Source organism: Oryctolagus cuniculus, chromosome 6 (genome assembly GCF_964237555.1).
Source record: "Oryctolagus cuniculus chromosome 6, mOryCun1.1, whole genome shotgun sequence".
NCBI lineage: Eukaryota > Metazoa > Chordata > Mammalia > Lagomorpha > Leporidae > Oryctolagus > Oryctolagus cuniculus.
Window position 1 is genome coordinate 102,465,609 of NC_091437.1, and position 20,977 is coordinate 102,486,585.

General features: G+C 40.0%; 2 protein-coding genes across 9 annotated transcripts in view; one reads left to right on the forward strand and one right to left on the reverse strand.

Moving 5' to 3' along the window:
* PEX2 (peroxisomal biogenesis factor 2) overlaps positions 1–20,977 on the reverse strand; it is a 754,438-nt gene that overhangs the window by 576,262 nt on the left and 157,199 nt on the right. The window contains exon 5 of one of the 4 annotated variants that reach the window (XM_070075251.1): positions 14,703–16,074. The exons of the other annotated variants lie outside the window; for them this stretch is intronic. Within the exon in view, the coding sequence (XP_069931352.1) occupies positions 16,062–16,074 (13 nt within the window). The 3' untranslated portion in view covers positions 14,703–16,061. Of the gene's footprint in view, positions 1–14,702; positions 16,075–20,977 lie in introns of those variants that run through there. 4 annotated transcript variants of the gene reach the window in all.
* Positions 1–20,977, forward strand: part of ZFHX4 (zinc finger homeobox 4) — a 202,357-nt gene that overhangs the window by 175,568 nt on the left and 5,812 nt on the right. For all 5 annotated transcript variants that reach the window (XM_002710646.4, XM_070075243.1, XM_051843852.2 and 2 more), the window contains exons 7-10: positions 5,106–5,239; positions 5,984–6,184; positions 6,701–6,818; positions 7,343–12,739. In XM_002710646.4, coding sequence (XP_002710692.2) covers positions 5,106–5,239; positions 5,984–6,184; positions 6,701–6,818; positions 7,343–12,739 — 5,850 coding nt within the window. The remainder of the gene's footprint in view (positions 1–5,105; positions 5,240–5,983; positions 6,185–6,700; positions 6,819–7,342; positions 12,740–20,977) is intronic.

The window sequence follows — 20,977 nt, forward strand, 5'->3', positions numbered from 1 at the left end:
TGTTTGTAATTCAGTTTTTGCATACCTAAGTTTTTATTTCCCCTCCAAAATTATTTCAAGGGTCACCCTGCTCCCCTTCTCACACTGTTCAATGCTAAATTTCTTTCAGGAGTCCAGTGAGAAAAGTACCATTGAAATGGACTCCTAGGATATAATGTTTAACATAGGATTTTAATTTGATTTAAACATACAAGATCTAATGCTGTTATTGACACCAAAGAAAGGTAAAAATATGTTCTATCTGTATATTAATAAGCCAATTCCAGAAGACACTGACTGACAAGGAATTTGAAGTAACCAGGTATTATTTAATGTCAAGGGTAGAACCATATAAGTCACATTTTGAAAAGGATTGGAAATAACCAAGTGGTCAGTTCATTCCTTCTCTAGGATGGACCTCATCAAAACTAGCTGTTTGATTGGTTTGTGGAGGGAGGGCAGGATTCTGTTCATATTCAGTAATGTTGTTCACATAGTACTACTAAAACAGATTACAGAGTATATTCCCTCTCATTCTTCCAAAGATGTACCAAACACACAAATATCACATTAGAGTTTATTGAGTGCCCATGTAATACTTAGGTAAGTAACATTATGCTAGGTTTTAAAGATCTAATATCTAGTACCTTGTGAAGGATAGATTCAGGGAATTCCTTGACAATGAATCAAATCTTAGCGTCAAAGAAGGAATCTTGCTTGGAACCTATCAGAGATGCAAGGGTCCTAGCTCCACCAGTTCTATTTACTGCTTGCCTTAAGTAATGGTTCAGTCATTCTCTTGTGGTCTGATGAGTTACTTTTTTTGATATATGAGAGGATACAGGCCATGGTATAATAATGGTAGTTCTTTAAAAATTTTATCCCCATAGAAATGCCTCCCCAGTTATACAGGGAGATCTTCAGAATGTCCATCATGAAAAATGTGTATTATAAAAAAAACAGATTCATAGATATCAAAAGCTTTTTGCTCCAAAATATATTTAACTCTTAATTTCATTTTTTATGTAAGTACCCTCATATGTATGAGGACAAAAATGGGCTCTATGCAAGAATCAACTAAAAATAAATACTAAGATACAAATACTTAGTTTTGAAACCTCCCAGCCTTTAAGACAGTTCTTGTTATGGAAAATTAACATGAACTATGACAAAGTTTTCTGCTATCAAAACTGAGTGTTATTAGGTTAAAAAATTATCACTTTTTTCTTGTAACACTTCTAAATAAGAACTTAAAAGTATATACTCTTATGTGAGTTGTAAATATCAAAAGAATACCAGCAACCTTAAAGATTAATCTTTATGTTAATAAGTTAGTGGGAAACAATTTGACCTGACTTTAACGCAGAATTTTTGAGACATGAAGGAATTAACACGTTTGGAAGACTATGTTTGTGTAAGCTGTTGTGCTGTGTTGCTGACATTAATCTGCAGGACTAGAGCTTTCAAAATGAGACATGGCAATATGCAAGTTATATTTGTTGAATATTCATTCATAATAGAAAAGCCTCCTAATGCCTCATTTATATTGTCATTTAAATCTAGTGCCACTTTAGATTAATTATAATCCAAATTATAGCTCTGTGCAGTACAAGAATTAATATAGAGTTTATCCAGATTAATACATTTGCATTGAAAATGTAATATGTCTCTGCCATGGCTAAGGGGACCACTTTTTAATAAGGGAGTAAACATGAGGAAAGATGGAAATTAACCTTCATTATTGCAATTAAATTTATCCTTTCATTCTAGTCTCATTAGAAAGAATACTGTACTGGTAATTATAATTTAGAATTGATTGGAATTAAATAACATCTTCTGTTATACCCAAATTTTATAATATTCAAATTTTATCAAATATATTGATTCATAAATAATAACAGTGTTTTACTGTATTTTCAAAATTTGCCATGAGTACTTGTGTGTTACTGGATTTTCTTCACTTGTTATGAGAGTAAGCCATTTTGCAACCTTCTGTATTTCAGGGATTGGAAATTATTAAGTAGGCGCCATCTGAATTGAAATGAATTATGTCATTTTTACAGGAGCAATCTCATGCGAGTTCAATAATCCCATAACTGACAGATAATCATTGTTTCATCTATTTGGCAGTACTTATTTGTAATTAGACTTTATTTTTTAGTTAAAATGCATTAAAATGACATCGTTCATTGAGAATAGGGTCCTTTATAACACAAAATTCTGTTCCCATTCCAAAATCTTTTTTGATGTAGGATAACAAACAGGGATTAATTCAAAAAAAGTTGTAGATCCAAACTATGAGTAATCACAAAGCAATCAAAAGTTTTCTAAAATTAATTGGACCTTATTTAATAGAAGGCATTTCCAGGATGACATCATCTAAAAAAAATCTGAGAGTTGATTTCCTGTAATTTACCAGAGATGCCATAATATTAAACCTGAGATAGCACCCTTTTGAGTATAAAAGGCATGTGTGCACAAAATGTAGCTTCCATTGTCTTACAAATAATCCCTAGAACCTGTTTCATCTTCAAGAGTCTGCTTTTTGTCTTATATTATTCATCTAAGTAGTCTCTGTTCCTTCTTATTATCAGTGGCATGCATTTCTGGGATGTCTACAATTTTACAACTTATTAATTTAAAAGAAAGTAGTATTTAGGGGGCTCCTAGTTGATACTTCGATCATGATTTATTTAACTAAGTTAGCCCCCAAAAATTGATTTTGACATATATGTTGGGTTGAATTCTGTTGCCAACAGTTATTGCAGTTATTGTCATACAATAGTGACTCTAAAACTTTTATTTTCTTGATGTAAAATTGAATCACTAAATTCAAAAGCAATTATACTTTTGATAACTATCAATATGCATAGGATAAAAATATATTCTTAATATATGTAATATTAGTTATACCAAATATGCACACCAGTATAAGACTTAAGAAAATGTTACAAACCTTGAAATTGCTACTCTTTTGATCCTTTGTAATGTCAATATTAGAGTAAAACTATACATTTGATATATTTGGAAGTTTCTGGAAGATTTATTCTATTTTTGATGCTTCAAAGGGTCTGCAAGCAATGAGAGTCACAGAAATTGTTTTGTATGAGATAGTCTTTGAGAACATAAGGAATAGGATCAACTTATTCTTTGGACCTGTCCGATTTAGACATTATATCATTCTCTTAAGGAAATATTTTTATTCATCAATGGGAATTTTTTTAAAAAAAAGTTCACAGGAGAGGGCAGGTAATACACATTTAATGATTTAAATGAAAATCATTTTTTACAACTTGATCTGACACATTTTCACTGCATTTTTCAAAATATTTTTAAAACAAGAGCACAAAGTATATTCTGCCTTAAAAAAGAAAAAAAATATTTTTGATGCCAGAATTAATTATAAGATAAACATACAGTTTTTTATGTGTCTGTGGATATCAAATGCTTGGATATCTTTTAGTTAATATGAGATTTTTTAATGTATCTCAATTTTAAGATCATTTAAGTACAGCATAGATAAATTATTTTTTCAAAGATTTAATGAGAATCTATATTTTCCGAGGGGTATATGTATATGTGTGTGTATGTGTGTGTGCATGTGTATCAGTGTATTGATTCAAATAAAGTCTAGATAATATAAATTTAGAAATCAATATCAGTATAATCTGATGAAAACTTATCACTAATTCTACATTTACCACAAATCCCGAGAGACTAAAATTATTGTCAATGCATTATTTAAATTGTATTTATTTTTATCTCTTCAAAGTCACTTTTATTTTCAAATTTCTTTCTTTTTGAATTTGAAATTTCTGAAATTGTATATGTGTTATAAAACATGCATCTCTATCAATGGTAGAAATAAGAATGTGTTTTTTTGTGCTGTTCATTTTCACTTTGTTTCCATAACATCTTTGACCTTATTTTTAAATTAAAACTGGGTTATTTTGCAATAAGGTGCAATTTGCTCATTTATATGAACCGTATGTGGATTGAAAATAAAATCAAGATAAATCTTCATGCACAGCATACAATCAGATTACGCCTGGACTATATATTTACGCGGGGTCTGATAGCAATCAATGGTTTAGCTTCATTGCATTTCAAGATGTATTTGCACCCAGTTGTCCAGTGATAGTGTCCTCACCCTGGAAATAATTTAGTTGCAAATTGACTGGAAGATGGTGAAAATTGAAAGTTAAAATTAGAAATACTCATAATAAACAGCAGAAAAAAGGTCAGATGATGCCGTGCTATGATGAGATTGGAATGGCTGGTAAATGAGGTTTTGTGTTTGTCGTGAGATGTATGTGACATGCCTACCCAATGTCGCTGTAATATCCAGCCTCGCAGAGGAGATTATCGGGCAAATTGATGCTGGAAAGAATTTTCTGTTAGATTGGGAAATTAGAATTGCACTCTTTTCTTTGAAGCGTGTAAAGCTTCTACACGTTACATTGCTCACGTAGGCAAAATTTTAAACCATCTTTTAACACCAAATATTCAGATTAACCTCATAAAACAATTGTCTTGAGATTTGTGCTATAATGTTATGTGTAGAGCCAACAGCTGAAACATCTACAGAAACGAGGAAATCACTAGTGGCAGCAGCTATGCAATGTATGGTTAATTTCTCAACCCTTTCCATCTTAAATCTATTCAGGAATCAAAATCTTATTTTAGTCTCTAAATTATATATAGTCAGCTCTTAGAATTTTGAATTTTTTTTCTGTGCCTGATAATTTTAGAAAAGAGATAGGAAACAAAACATTAGCACAGTAATGATTTTCTAAGTTTGTCTTTATGAATGAAAGTAGATGTGTTTTCTTGTGATAAAGGCATTCTGAGACACCAAAAGCACATGTTGTTGATCAATCTTTCAAGGCCACCTAGGGTTATCTAAACACAAGACAGGAGTACATTTTAAAATGTATTTATAAAGTCCACTTAGTAGGTGGACAAAAAGAATTGAATTTTTTTTTCCTCTTTGAGATTAGCATCATTTAAAAGTATTTGGTTCATTTTCTGACCCAGTGTCACCACTATTTAAAAAAAATAATTTTTCTGATTTTGACATTTTCAATGTTTTTAAGTTGAGTTGTACTATTCTTTTTGGGAACCAGGGATAATCACACCAGAGAAGGAGCTAAAAGTCAATGTGGCAGGGGGCACCCAGCCACTCCTGCTGGCAAAAGAAGAGGATGTTGCAACAAAAAGGTCAAAACCTGCAGAAGATAGTAAATTCTGTCATGAACAGGTAAACACATTTCCCCTCTTTGCTACTTACATCCTTTTTTATTTTAAGATTTATTAGTTTATTTGAAAGTCAGATATACAGAGAGTGGGAGACACACACACACACACAGAGAGAGAGAGAGAGAGAGAGAGAGAGAGAGAGAGAGAATCAGAGAGAGAGAGAAAGAGAGAGAATCTTCCATCCACTGGTTCACTTCCCAGATGGCTACAAAGGCCAAAGCTGAGCCAGGCAGAAGCCAGGAGCCTCATCTGGATCTTCCAAACGGGTGGCAAGGACCTAAACATTTGGGCCATGTGTCACTGCTTATTTTTCAGGCCATTAGCATAGAACTGTACTGGAAGTGGAGCAGCCGGGACTCAAGCTGGTTACCATATGGGATGCCAGTGTCTTAGGTGGCAGCTTAACCTGTTATGACACAACACTGGCCCCTACATCTTTTTTTTTCCTTAATTGCTCCTGGTAGCTTAGAGTCCCAAACAATTCCATGCTGCTGACATACATGTAGACATTGTGATTGACAATATGAGGAGTCTTCAGAAAGTTCAAAGAAAATGCATATTATGAAAAAACATGAATAGATTCCAAATGTTTCTTTTACAACAAAATAAATTTCTCTTTTAATTCCATTTTCCGTGTACTTTTTGAATTCCCCTTGTATAATTAACTCATGGTATTACTTTTAATGTTCTGAAGTCATCCAAATGTTTTAACTAATAGTAGCCGTATTTCTTCAATATTTTGCAGTTCTATCAGTGTCCTTATTGTAACTACAATAGTAGGGACCAAAGTCGGATCCAGATGCATGTCCTGTCACAGCACTCGGTGCAGCCAGTCATCTGCTGTCCTCTCTGCCAGGACGTCCTCAGCAACAAAATGCACCTGCAGCTGCATCTGACACATCTGCACAGTGTGTCTCCAGATTGCGTGGAGAAGCTGCTTATGACAGTAAGAATACCAACTATTGATGCATGTGTGACATGATCTGTGGAAAGGTATCCATACAAATCTGTAGTGATGAGTTAGCAGAAATACATTTCTTCTGATCTACTTAAAGTATTTTGTTGTTGTTGTTGACTGTATATAGAAACCATAGTCAAGGCCCATTTGTAGTCTCTTTAAAAAGAAGAACATAAAGGCATAGCTTCATTAATATAATATTTTGAGATATTTTTATATCTGCAATGTTAAACAAATGATTTTTGTGGGCACCCCAGTTACCACTGAAAAAAGGTAGACCTATGAAAACCTTCAAATTGTGATGCATTTTAAAAAGGAAAGAAGAATATAGCATTCCTCAACACTGATCTGAATGTGAAGGTATAGCATTGATCTGTAATATTCACAAAATGTCCCTGCTTTGGTTAGAACATTGTAAGTGGGATATGCTCTGCCAAATGGAAGATGCAATGGAGTGTGTGATTTCTGGGGTACATTTAACACGAACCCCTTTGGTTTTCAAAGGTGCCTGTCCCTGATGTGATGATGCCAAACAGTATGCTACTGCCAGCAGCCGCCTCTGAGAAATCAGAGCGGGACACACCTGCAGCCATTACAGCTGAGGGGTCTGGGAAGTATTCAGGTATGCCAGCTTATGATTGAGATCTGAACAAAACACACTCAGGGGCTTGCATTTGTGGCTGTGTGCCAAGATTATTACTATCAAAGATTTATTTTGAAAAACCATACAGAAAAAAAAGCATGACATTTCCAAGAGCCAGATTTTCTAAGGCATATTTAGTATCTGTTTATCTCTGTCCTTGGGAGACCCAAGTTTCAGACAACCAAGAATATTCTCTGTGTTCTGATTCATGAATGCCAAGGTTGTGGCCTTTGGGCTCACACTGATTGCAGCATACTATAATTACTTTTGATTTATTTTCTTCCCTATCCTGAAATTACTTGAGGTCAGGGGTCACTTTTTTTTGTACTTTTATATCCTCGGTACCGAGTCCAGTGCTTGCCACATAGTAGTCTCTCAGTAAATATTTCTTGAAAGAATCAATTAAGTGGAATCCTTTAGAAGCACCTTTTTATAACATTTACTGATGTTTAAGGAGAAGATTTTCTTACTGTCAGAGATATGTTTGTGCTTTCTCCTAACAGGTGAAAGTCCAATGGATGACAAAAGTATGGCAGGTCTTGAAGATTCAAAGGCTGGCGTGGAAATAAAGAGTGAGGAGCAGAAACCAACTAAAGAATCCTCGGAAGTGTCGGAATGGAATAAAAATAGCAGTAAGGATGTGAAAATCCCCGACACACTGCAAGAGCAATTAAATGAACAGCAAAAAAGGCAACCTCTCTCTGTTTCTGACCGCCATGTGTATAAGTATCGTTGTAACCACTGTAGCTTAGCTTTTAAAACTATGCAGAAGCTTCAGATACATTCCCAGTATCATGCAATTCGGGCCGCAACGATGTGTAGCCTCTGCCAGCGTAGTTTCCGTACATTCCAAGCTTTAAAAAAACACTTGGAAGCAGGCCACCCGGAGCTGAGTGAAGCTGAACTTCAACAGCTGTATGCCTCTTTGCCCGTGAATGGTGAACTTTGGGCAGAGAGTGAAACAATGGCCCAGGATGACCATGGGCTAGAACAGGAAATGGAGAGAGAATATGAGGTGGACCATGAAGGGAAGGCAAGTCCTGTAGGCAGCGACAGTAGCTCTATTCCAGATGACCTGGGCTCTGAACCAAAGCGGACCTTACCTTTCAGAAAAGGGCCCAACTTTACCATGGAAAAATTCCTTGATCCATCTCGTCCATACAAATGTACAGTGTGTAAAGAGTCGTTCACCCAAAAGAACATTCTCTTGGTCCATTATAATTCAGTCTCTCACCTGCATAAGTTGAAGAAAGTTTTGCAGGAAGCCTCCAGTCCTGTTCCACAAGAATCCAACAGCAGCACAGATAACAAACCCTACAAGTGCAGCATTTGCAACGTTGCTTACAGCCAAAGCTCGACATTGGAAATCCACATGAGGTCTGTGCTCCACCAGACAAAAGCCAGGGCTGCCAAGCTGGAGCCAAGTGGTCATGTGTCAAGTGGGCACAGCATCTCAGCAAGTGTTAATAGCCCTGGCCAAGGGATGCTAGAGTCCATGAGTTTAGCAACCGTAAATAGCAAAGATACTCACTTAGATGCCAAAGAATTAAATAAAAAGCAAACTCCCGAATTAATATCTGCTCAACCTACGCATCACCCACCGCAGTCACCAGCACAAATTCAGATGCAACTACAGCATGAGTTACAGCAGCATGCTGCATTCTTTCAGCCTCAGTTTCTAAACCCGGCCTTTCTGCCTCATTTTCCTATGACCCCAGAAGCACTGCTGCAGTTTCAGCAGCCTCAGTTTCTTTTTCCATTCTACATACCTGGGACAGAGTTTAGCTTGGGGCCAGATTTGGCCTTGCCAGGCTCTGCCACCTTTGGTATGCCTGGCATGACAGGAATGGCTGGCTCCTTGCTCGAAGACCTGAAGCAGCAGATTCAAACCCAACATCACGTTGGCCAGACTCAACTCCAAATCCTTCAGCAACAAGCACAACAATACCAAGCCACACAGCCCCAGCTGCAGCCTCAGAAGCAGCCGCAGCAGCCGCAGCAGCCGCAGCAGCCGCAGCAGGCAGGCAAATTATTGAAACAAGAGCAAAGTAACATAGTGAGTGCCGACTGCCAAGTCATGAAAGACGTACCATCTTACAAAGAGGGAGAAGAGGTTGCCGAGAAGCAAGAGAAACCAAAGCAAGAATTTGTAAGTGAAGGTGAAGGTCTCAAAGAAGGCAAAGACATAAAGAAGCAAAAATCCGTGGAACCATCCGTCTTGCCACCCCGAATAGCTTCTGGGGCCAGAGGAAACGCAGCCAAAGCTTTATTGGAAAATTTTGGTTTCGAACTGGTCATTCAGTATAATGAAAACAGGCAGAAAGTCCAGAAGAAGGGCAAAAGTGGTGAAGGTGACAGCACTGACAAACTGGAATGCGGAACGTGCAGTAAACTGTTTTCCAATGTTCTTATTTTAAAGAGTCACCAAGAACATGTACATGGGCAATTTTTTCCATATGGAGCACTAGAAAAATTTGCTCGTCAATACAGGGAGGCCTATGACAAGCTTTATCCAATATCTCCATCTTCCCCAGAAACGCCACCTCCACCACCTCCGCCTCCTCCCCTGCCGCCAGCTCCTCCACAGCCTTCCTCTCTGGGTCCTGGAAAGCTCCCCAGCACAGTGTCTACTCCTCTGCAAGCCCCACCACCCACTCCTCCGCCACCCCCGCCTCCACCTCCTCCTCCTCCTCCCCCTCCCCCGCCACCTCCGCCCTCCGCTCCCCCTCAGGTACAGCTACCTGTTTCTCTTGACCTCCCACTTTTTCCTTCCATTATGATGCAACCTGTGCAGCACCCTGCACTTCCTCCCCAGCTGGCCCTGCAGCTGCCCCAGATGGACACGCTCTCTGCAGATCTCACTCAACTTTGCCAGCAGCAGCTCGGATTAGATCCCAACTTCTTAAGGCATTCTCAGTTCAAACGCCCACGGACAAGAATCACAGATGACCAACTAAAAATCCTGAGGGCTTATTTTGACATCAATAATTCTCCAAGCGAAGAACAGATCCAAGAAATGGCAGAGAAATCTGGCCTGTCTCAAAAAGTGATCAAACACTGGTTTCGAAATACTCTTTTTAAAGAACGACAGAGAAATAAGGATTCACCGTACAACTTCAGTAACCCTCCTATAACTGTTCTGGAAGACATCAGAATTGACCCACAACCCACCTCTTTAGAACATTACAAATCTGATGCATCCTTCAGTAAGAGGTCTTCTAGAACAAGGTTTACTGACTACCAGCTTAGAGTTCTACAAGACTTTTTTGACACCAATGCTTACCCAAAAGATGATGAAATAGAACAACTCTCCACTGTTCTCAACCTACCTACTCGGGTTATTGTTGTATGGTTCCAGAATGCCCGTCAGAAAGCACGAAAGAGTTACGAGAATCAAGCAGAAACTAAAGATAATGAAAAAAGAGAACTCACGAATGAACGGTATATTCGAACAAGCAACATGCAGTACCAATGTAAAAAGTGCAATGTGGTTTTCCCCAGGATCTTCGACTTGATCACGCACCAGAAAAAGCAGTGTTATAAGGATGAAGATGATGATGCCCAAGATGAAAGCCAAACGGAAGATTCCATGGATGCCACGGATCAGGTGGTCTACAAGCATTGCACAGGGTCTGGCCAAACAGAGGTAGCCAAAACCACAGCCGCTCCTGCCGCAAGCTCTGGCTCTGGAACTAGCACCCCCCTGATTCCATCACCCAAACCAGAACCCGAGAAGGCATCTCCGAAACCTGAGTATCCCACAGAAAAGCCAAAGCAGAGTGACCCCTCTCCCGCTCCTCAAGGCACCAAGCCAGTCCCGCCCTTAGCATCGACCTCCTCAGACCCACCGCAGGCATCTGCTGCCCTGCCACAGCCACCAAAACAACCCCAACTAATTGGAAGACCTCCCTCGGCCTCTCACACCCCGGTCCCCTCCAGTCCACTGCAGATTTCCATGACTTCTCTCCAGAACAGTCTACCTCCGCAGTTACTACAATACCAATGTGATCAGTGTACAGTTGCCTTCCCCACCCTGGAACTCTGGCAGGAGCACCAGCACATGCACTTCCTCGCTGCGCAAAACCAATTCCTTCACTCGCCGTTCTTGGAAAGGCCCATGGACATGCCCTACATGATCTTCGACCCCAACAACCCGCTGATGACTGGTCAGCTGCTGAGTGGTTCTCTCACACAGATGCCACCTCAGACCAGTTCCTCTCACTCCGCTGCCCCGGCGACAGTTGCTGCTTCCCTCAAAAGGAAACTGGACGACAAAGAAGAGAACAACTGCAGTGAAAAAGAGGGAGGGAACAGCGGGGAGGACCAGCACCGCGACAAACGCCTGAGAACCACCATCACCCCGGAGCAACTGGAAATCCTCTACGAAAAATACTTGCTGGATTCCAATCCTACCAGAAAAATGCTTGACCACATCGCGCGGGAAGTGGGGCTGAAGAAACGGGTGGTGCAGGTCTGGTTCCAGAACACGCGGGCGCGGGAGCGCAAGGGCCAGTTCCGGGCGGTGGGGCCCGCGCAGTCTCACAAGCGGTGTCCCTTCTGCCGAGCGCTGTTCAAAGCCAAGTCCGCCCTGGAGAGCCACATTCGCTCCCGCCACTGGAACGAAGGCAAGCAGGCCGGCTACAGCCTGCCCCCGAGCCCTTTGATAGCCACCGAGGACGGCGGAGAGAGTCCTCAGAAATACATTTACTTCGATTATCCGTCTCTGCCGCTGACCAAAATCGATCTGTCGAGCGAGAACGAATTGGCGTCCACGGTGTCCACGCCTGTGAGTAAAACCGCGGAGCTGTCGCCGAAGAATCTGTTAAGCCCGTCTTCCTTTAAAGCGGAAGGGTCTGAGGATGTGGAGAACTTAAACGCCCCTCCCCCCGAGACTGGGTATGACCAAAATAAACCCGACTTTGACGAGACCTCGTCCATCAACACGGCTATCAGCGACGCCACCACGGGCGACGAGGGCAACGCGGAGATGGAGAGCACCACCGGAAGTTCCGGCGACGTGAAGCCCGCCATGTCGCCCAAGGAACCCAAAACGCTCGACGCGGGGCCCAAGACTGCAAGCACCCCTACCGCGGAGGTCTGCGATGACAAATTTCTCTTTTCCCTCACGAGTCCGTCTATCCATTTCAACGACAAGGATGGCGACCATGACCAAAGCTTTTATATCACCGATGACCCGGATGACAACGCTGACCGCAGCGAAACATCCAGCATAGCTGACCCGAGCTCTCCAAATCCGTTTGGATCCAGCAACCCTTTTAAATCAAAAGGTAACGACAGGCCAGGTCACAAGCGTTTCCGAACCCAGATGAGCAACCTTCAGCTCAAGGTTCTCAAAGCCTGCTTCAGTGACTACCGCACACCCACCATGCAAGAATGCGAAATGTTGGGGAATGAGATCGGGCTGCCCAAACGCGTGGTCCAGGTGTGGTTTCAAAACGCAAGGGCGAAGGAAAAGAAATTTAAAATCAACATAGGGAAGCCTTTCATGATCAATCAAAGTGGAACAGAAGGCACCAAACCAGAGTGCACCCTGTGTGGGGTGAAGTACTCTGCCCGCTTGTCCATCAGAGATCATATTTTCTCCAAACAGCACATTTCCAAGGTGAGGGAGACTGTTGGCAGCCAGCTGGATCGTGAGAAAGATTACTTAGCTCCCACAACCGTGCGGCAGCTGATGGCGCAGCAAGAACTTGATCGCATAAAGAAAGCTTCAGATGTGCTGGGCTTGACTGTCCAGCAGCCAGGCATGATGGACAACAGCTCCCTCCATGGCATCAGCCTGCCAGCCACTTACCCAGGACTCCCCGGCCTTCCACCAGTCCTTCTACCTGGAATGAACGGCCCGTCCTCCTTGCCTGGATTCCCACAAAATTCAAACAGTAAGTCATTTAAAAGAGAGTCAAGTGTAGCTAATTAACATTTTTTAAAAAGATTTATTTATTTGAAAGGCAGAGTTACAGAGAGGCAGAGGCAGAGAGAGAGAGAGAAAGAGAGAGAGAGGGAGATAGAGATCTTCCATCCGCTGGTTCACTCCCCAGATGGCCGCAACTGCTGGAGCTGGGCTGATCAGAAGCCAGGAGTCAAGAGCTTCTTCCAGGTCTCCCACGTGGGTGCAGGGGCACAAGCACTTGGGCCATCTTCCATTGCTTTCCCAGGCCATAGCAGAGAGCTGGATTGGAAAAGCAGCAGGCGGGACTCGTACTGGCACCCATATGGGATGCCAGTGCTTCAGCCCAGGGATTTAACCCGCTGTGCCACGGTGTCGGCCCCGCTAGTTAACATTAAATAGCCAACCACGTGCATCCAAGAGGATGGTGCATTTGAATTGTTAAAAATATTAATAAGTGAAATCAATAAATTATTTGAAATATAGATTGATTGATTGACTACAGCTAATAACCAGGAAGTAAGGCAGCTTGGTCATATGCAGAAAAATGAATGTTTGATAGCTCATAGCAGATTCTCAAAAATGTATTGTTTGTGGCATTATCATTTTTTGTCTTAGAAATACCACTTTTTGGGGGCTAGTGCTGTGGCACAGTGGGTTAAAACCCTGGCCTGACGCGCCGGCATCCAATATGGGTGCCAGTTCTAGTCCTGGCTGCTCCTCTTCCGATCCAGCTCTCTGCTATGGCCTGGGAAAGCAGTGAAAGATGGCCCAAGTCCTTGGGCTGCACCTGCGTGGGAGACCTGGAAGAAGCTCCTGGCTCCTGGCTTTGGATCGGCACAGCTCTGGCCATTGCAGCCATCTGGGGAGTGAACCAGAGGATAGAAGACCTCTCTCTCTGTCTCTCCTCTCTCTGTGTAACTCTGACTTTCAAATAATTAAAATAATTAAAAAAAAGAAATACCACTTTTTATACTGATTTCTTTTTTAAAAAAAAGATTTTATTTATTTATTTGAGAGGTAGAGTTACAGACAGAGAGAGAGGTCTTCCATTCACTGGTTCATTCCCCAAATGGCTGCAATGGCCAGAGCTGGGCTGATCTGAAGCCAGGAGCCAGGATCTTCTTCCAAGTGGGTGTAGGGGCCTAAGCACTTGGGCTATCTTCCACTGCTTTCTTAGGCATAGCAGAGAGCTGAATCTTGGAGCAGCCGAGCCTGGAACTGGCGCCCATATGGGATGCCAGCACCACAGGCGGAGGCTTAGCCCATTATGCCACAGTGCCGGCCCCTGTGCTAATTTTAATACTGATTTTTCAGGTGCCATCCCAATGCAAACATATAATATTTGCCACACATATTCAGAGACCAAAACATTAAGTAATACGTTATTTGATTTCTTAATTTACTTTCTAAGGGGCAGGATTTTTTGTTTTGTTTATTTTTTGTTCATTTCTTTTTTCTCTGTAAGTCCCATGAAGTTCAAAATTTAAGGTTGCTAGCCACAGGAGTTCATTCACCAGGCACTTAGCAGTTCACAAAAATTATATTTAAGGTTGAATGACTAAAAATAAGACTTATCTGAGCATTCCGAAATTAGCATTGATATAAGATTTTGATTTTTGTAGCATCCAGTGCTACTTTTTATTTAAATAAATCCACAGTCTTAGAAATACATTATTATTACTCCATGCCTTTCTACCTCTGCTGCCACCAATTTTGGCAGCAAAAACAAAATTAGAAAGCTGTCTGTGGCAACCCCAAATGTTGAATCCAATTCTGTGTTCATCAAGAGAAATGTAATGTGTGCAGTTTGGATTTTGTGACTAAGGATTGAAATTCAGTTACATTAGATTGAATATAGTGTAAATATATTGAATGTAGACAATCATAAAACCCAAAAAATAACAAAACTTAAATCTGACTCAAAATATAGCAACAACATGGTTCTCTCATGATTTCTTCTTTTAAGTAAGTTTTATTTTGTAAATTATTAGTCTTTTTAAAAAAAAAGATTTATTTATTTATTTGAGAGGCAGAGTTAGAGACAGAGAGGGAGACACAGAGAGATCTTCCATCCACTGGTTCACTCCCCAAACGGATGCCGCAATAACGGGTACAGGGCCTGTCCAAAGCAAGGAGCTTTCTTCTGGGTCTGTTACATGGGTTCAGGGGCCCAAACACTTGTGCCAACTTCTACTGCTTTCCCAGGTGCATTAGCAGGGAGCTGGATTAGAAGTGGAGCAGCCGGACACGAACCAATGTCTTTATGGGAAACTGGTGCCACAGGCAGACATTTAGCCAACTATACCACAGCACTGGCCCCATAGTGTTTTCTTTTTAGAAGGAAAAATTGACATTTTAAAGCAACATCTACAATTCACTAATTACTTGTGAGCACACTTCCATAAGTTCATGGAAAAATGGAATTTATAGAATAAGTTTATTTTGCAACAGAAAATTTGAAATCCATAACATACATTTTTTCATAATATTCATTTTACATGAACTTTTGGAAGTGCTCTTATGTATATACAAAGTTTACCAAAAAATGAGGAAAACTTTTGCTTTTTCATTTTCACAAATTGACTTTTAAATGTTTCATTTCCATCCTTCTCTTACAGAAAACAAAATTATCATTGTGATCTTAAGGAGTTATTTCTCTTTTCACTTTTATGTTGGGAGGTATAAAAATGATGATTTCCAATGGGTTTCTAGCCATTGATAACCCACCTGGCTCCCTGTTTTGAGTGACTTGTTGGCTTTAGAGAGACATGGAGAGGAGCTGTATGTGTAAACAGTGTTACCAATAAAATGTTTGCAATGCCTCTTCTTTTAACTATCACAACAATTCCTGTCTCCCCCAAAAGTACTTTTGGCTTAATTACCTGGAAAATTCATTAAATATTACAGCTACAATAGCAGTGTCTTGGTTATGCATTTTAGTTAACTCAAATATAAGTGTTTTAAGGATAATACAGTGACAATTTTTTGTGCATAAATAGTATTAGTTTGATTCATTTCTAGTCCCACTTTCTATACTACTGTGATTATTGGCACAGAGAATGCCTTATATAGAAGAGCCCCATGATCATTTATGTAAAATAGTTTTTTAAAAAATATTTTACAGGGGCTAACAATAGTTGAGGTATCTGTGCCTTTAAATTCACAAGTATGCTTTGATTGATGACCCCTGTGTTGTCACCCTTGTAAGTGGTGGTCAAAATATCTTGTCTTTCTCTCTCACTGGGTCAGAGTTCCTTTGCTGGGACCATGGTTCCTGCCATCTGCCCTTCTGGGTTGTCACTCTGCTGCTGTCACCAATAGCGTCTGTATGAGAGAAAGTGAGAAGGAAGGGGGAGAGATTATTTATGATATATTTGAACAAACTAACATTTTCCCCCATTCTACTCACCATCAACATAATTAATATCCTTCACCTGAAATGGGAGCCCTGTTTATAATTGTCAGCATTCTTGGGAGATGTTGGAGGCATCCCTCCAGGCTGAGAATATCTTAATATACCATATACTGAGAAACTCAGTGCTGTTGTATGTATTGCTTTATTAAAATCCTGGACCCAAACAGACCAAAGAGTGTTGTAGAGTCAGTAACTCTATGAACACTGCTACCTACTGGAATTTTTAATTTCCCTTGAATTACTCCTTTGTTTGTGAGAGAATTTAAGCATTAGCACAGTGGAGTTATCAGTGAGACTCCATCTGAGAGCTTGAATTCCCACATTTCCAGTTCACCTCTCTTTTAGGTTAATTTACCTGTGGTGGGGAATGTGAAATATTTGAACCTACTCATAGAGTACAGCATCATATTTCCATCATCATCTTCCTAGTGTATTATTACTTTCATCAAATAAGTATCTTCTTTGCTTTGTAGGAGAAAGACATACCAGCTAGGTGTAATCAAAAGAAAAAAAATACTTCATAAGTAAAATATTTCAGTATTTATTATAGGTGCTGGGATCTTGCTACAATTTATTATCTATAGGAAAATACTTTGAGAATATGACAGGATCATCTTGGACCCATTTTGATAGGACCTAGTTGTCCCTTCCTTCCTTTGAAGGTAGATTTCAAGGTTTTGATCTTAAGGAAATTACTAGAAAGGTGCTATAGTGAATATGAGATGTATAGTAAAGTAAGGAGTTTGTCCAATGACCAGACCCCTAAATGAGCTTAGTGGAAATGGCATATTCAGTTTTAGTATTTATCAATCTCTAAATTTCCTGATTCAAACATCTATCTTATTTTATTTGGGGTGGGGAGGGGGGTGGAATTGCTGTTCTGATTGGATATCAGCTTGAAAGCTCACAGAACACATTGACTTTCCAAGAAATCTTCAAATTATTTAGTCCTTCCAGATCACCAGGAAGGCCCTCTCAACAGAATGTATATCATGTGTGCCGTTTCTGAAACAGAAGTCCAACGCCACATTTAGTATTACTACTAATTATTGCTCATTTTTAAATAAATTATTTTCTGCCTTAACATTTTTTCACATTTCAGTTTTTTCTACCATGATAATATGCAAAATGGAAAAGTGACAATAGAAAATCACATGCTTGTATGCCTAGAAAAAAATTAGATAACTTTGAGTTCACATTTTGTCTTCTGTGGCACTGGCTTCCATTGTCATTTAGGTGAATAGAAAATGACTTGATTTTCTATTTTTAATCATTTTAGCAGTGTATGATTTTTTAAATTATTTTCAAAAAATATTTATTTGAAAGGCAGAGTTACAGAGAGGAGAGACAGAGAGGTCTTCCATCTGCTGGTTCACTCCCCAGATGGCTGCAATGGTTGATGCCGGGCCAGGCTAAACCCAGGACCTGGAGCTTCTTCCAAGTCTCCCACTTGGGTGCAGTGATCCAAGCACTTGGGCCATCCTCCACTGCTTTCCCAGGCACATTAGCAGGGTGCTGGATCAAAAGTGGAGCAGTTGGGTCTCGAACTGGTGCCCATATGGGATGCTGTATGTTTAACCTGCTACAGCACAAAGCTAGCCTCAACACTGCCTGATTTTAAATGTTCCTTTCCTATTTAGAAATACAACCTAACCCAGGTTCCTTAAATGGAACTTTAGAACATGTCTTCACACTTCCACATGATTTACTAGCATGTTTGGAGTAAACCTTTTCTCTCTGGAAGGCTTAGGTCAAATAAACTTGGAGGAAAAGAAGTACATGTAAGGGCATTGTGAGAAACACATATTCTTTGGAAAGCATTACATTCAGGAATAGGTAGCTGTTTGAGGATAACAAAGCAAAACAACGATGATAGTATAAAGTTATTCCCAGAAAAATGCTTTATCACTAGGTAATAAAATTTCAAAGAATTGAAGCAGGAGTTGAGAAATAAGTAAATATATATCTGCATCACACAGATAAGTTGCTAAAAACATGGAAATTTGATACGTACTTAGTTTTAGTTTTTAGTTTACCACCACTTATTCTGTATAAAGAATACTTCAAAAATCTGTGGAAAAAATGAATTAAAAGATAAGTTTATTCTGGCTCAAAAACTTTAAAATCCATGCATGATTTTTCTGTAATACACAATTTTTCACAAACTTTTTGAAAACCCCTTAAAATAAACGATTTCAAAAATTTTTAGGGACCAGTGCTGTGGTGTAGTAGGTTAAGCATCTGCCTGTTGTGCCATCATCCCAAATGGACACCAGTTTGAGTCACTTCCAATCCAGCTCCCTGCTGATGGACTGGAAAAGCAGTGGAAGATGGCCCAAGTGCTTGGGTCCCTGCACCCACTTGGGAAACCTGGAAGAACCTTCTGGCTCCTGGATTCTGTTTGGCTCAGCTCCAGCCGTTACAACCTTTTGGGGAGTAAAACAGTGGATGGAAGATCTCTCTCTGTCTATAATTCTGCCTCTCAAGTAAACAAATAAAACTTAAAAAGAAATTTTAGACAAAAATAAATTTATCTTTTAATTCTGAATTCCACAATCTTTTGAGTACCCACGTTTTTTTTTTTTTAAAAAATAAAGGATGCATTAAGTTTTTTGTTGTTGTTGTTTTTAATTTGAGAGGATAGAGGAAGACAGAGTGAGAGAGAGAGAGAGCTCTCCAATCTGCTGGTTCATTCTCCAAATGCCCACATCAACCTCAGGTTGTGCTGTGTGCCACAGCTGGGAGCGAGGAACTCAATGTAGATCTCCTACATGAGTAGCAGGAACCCAATAACTTGAGGGCCATTGCCACTGCCTTTCAAGAAGTTTGCGTTGGTGAGAAACTAGAGTCAGGAGCAGAGCTGGGTATTGAACTCAAGGCTCTCTGGTGTGGAACATGGGCCTCTTAACTGCTAGACAAGTGCCCTTGTCTACTGAATTTTTGACTGCAATTTTTTAACAGGCTAATATCTTTTACTGGTAAGCCACAAAGTATGTACCCTGTTACTCTTAATTTGTATGTTTTTCTAAAAATCTTTTAACAGCTGAGTATTTGACTCAGCTATTCTTAAGGATGTTGTGTTCTGAAAAATCCCTGGTAACTGTTGACTATATTACCTAGGGTTATTTTTGTTATTTTTTAAAAATTTCCATTACTTCTTTTTATGGCCTCTAAATAGGAGCCTGTAAATCCCATCTGATGGGAAAGCCTGAGTCAACAGCTATTGATCCATCTTTACCTTCCAACAACAATTATTATTTTTTCATGTCTCTTCATTCCTTTAAATTCCTTATCTTACATTCTTATGTCAGAGAAATAAGGGAGCCAGTGAATTCTTTAGATTGAGGAGGAAAAATGTACTGGGTGTAAGGGGGTACAACTATTGCTATGAAGTTGTGCTCACACTAGACCTAGAACTGAGACACACTTTATGAGTAGACAGACAAATCTAGTATGAACATAGTGTAATTCTAGCCATGCAAAGAAGATTCTTGTCTTTATTCATTCCTCTCATACATCTGCAAACTTAAGCTACTTTTATTTAAGTTAATTTCAAATATGGGTGCCACTCTTCAGTAGGTATGTGTGGGTATATACTATCAGTTTGTCATGGATATACAATGTTATTTTCAAATATTTTTCCCTTCACTTCCATTCTGAGTATTTTTTAAAATATTTAGTTATTATTTGAAAGGCAGAGTTACAGAGAGGCAGAGAGAGAGAGTTCGTCCATCCACTGGTTCACTCCCCAAATGGCCACAACAGCTTGAGCTGGGCCAAACTAAAGCCAGGAGCCAGGAGCTTCTTCTGGGTCTCCCACACGGGTGCAAGAGCCCAAGACTTGGGCCATCTTCTGCTTTCCCAGGCCACAGCAGAGAGCTAAATCAGCAGTGGAGCAGCCAGGACTTGAACCGGCACTCATGGGATGCCAGGCACTGCAGGCAGCAGCTTTACCTGCTACACAACAGTGCTGGCCCCCATTTTGAGTATTTTCATTATTTAATGCTTGAATACAATTAGAGCTGAAGATAAAATTGGGTAGCTGTAACATTTAGTCTCCTCCAACCCATCTACCATGGAGTCATAGATTTGTCACTTTCAAAGACCTAATGTCCCTAGGATTCCATTTTTTTTTTAAAGAGGATTTCTTTTTAAAGATTTACTTATTTATTTGAAAGTCAGAGTCACACACAGAGAGCAGGAGGTTCACTCCCCAGATGACCACAATGGCAGAGCTGCGCTGATCCGAAGCCAGGAGGAGGAGCTTCTTCCAGGTCTCCCACACGGGTGCAGGGGCCTAAGCAATTGGGCCATCTTCTACTGCTTTCCCAGGCCATAGCAGAGAACTGGATTGGAAGTGGAGCAGCCAGAACTCAAACCAGAGCCAATATGGGATGCCAGCACTGCAGGAGCTGGCTTTACCTGCTATGCCATAGCGCCAGCCAACTCAATTTTCTTATTTAAAAAAAATAATTTTTGCCTCTATTCTCACTCATTATTGAAGATGTTGGGAGACTATTCTATAACATTGTGGAACCTCCTTATAGACTATCAATATTCCAACTACAGAAATTATTCCAAAGCAGGTCAGAGAGAGTTAGGTGTGTTGATGTTCAGAAGAGGAGATGCCAATAATAAATTAGGTTAACTGAGAGTAATATTGGAAAGATAAATATTAATGAGAGAGTGATGTTGAACAGTCCACATAAGAACCCCCACAAATTCCAAAATTTATGGATACTCAAGTCTCATATATAATAATATATCAATATTTGCATATAACCTAAGTACCTCCTAAATACATTTAATTAT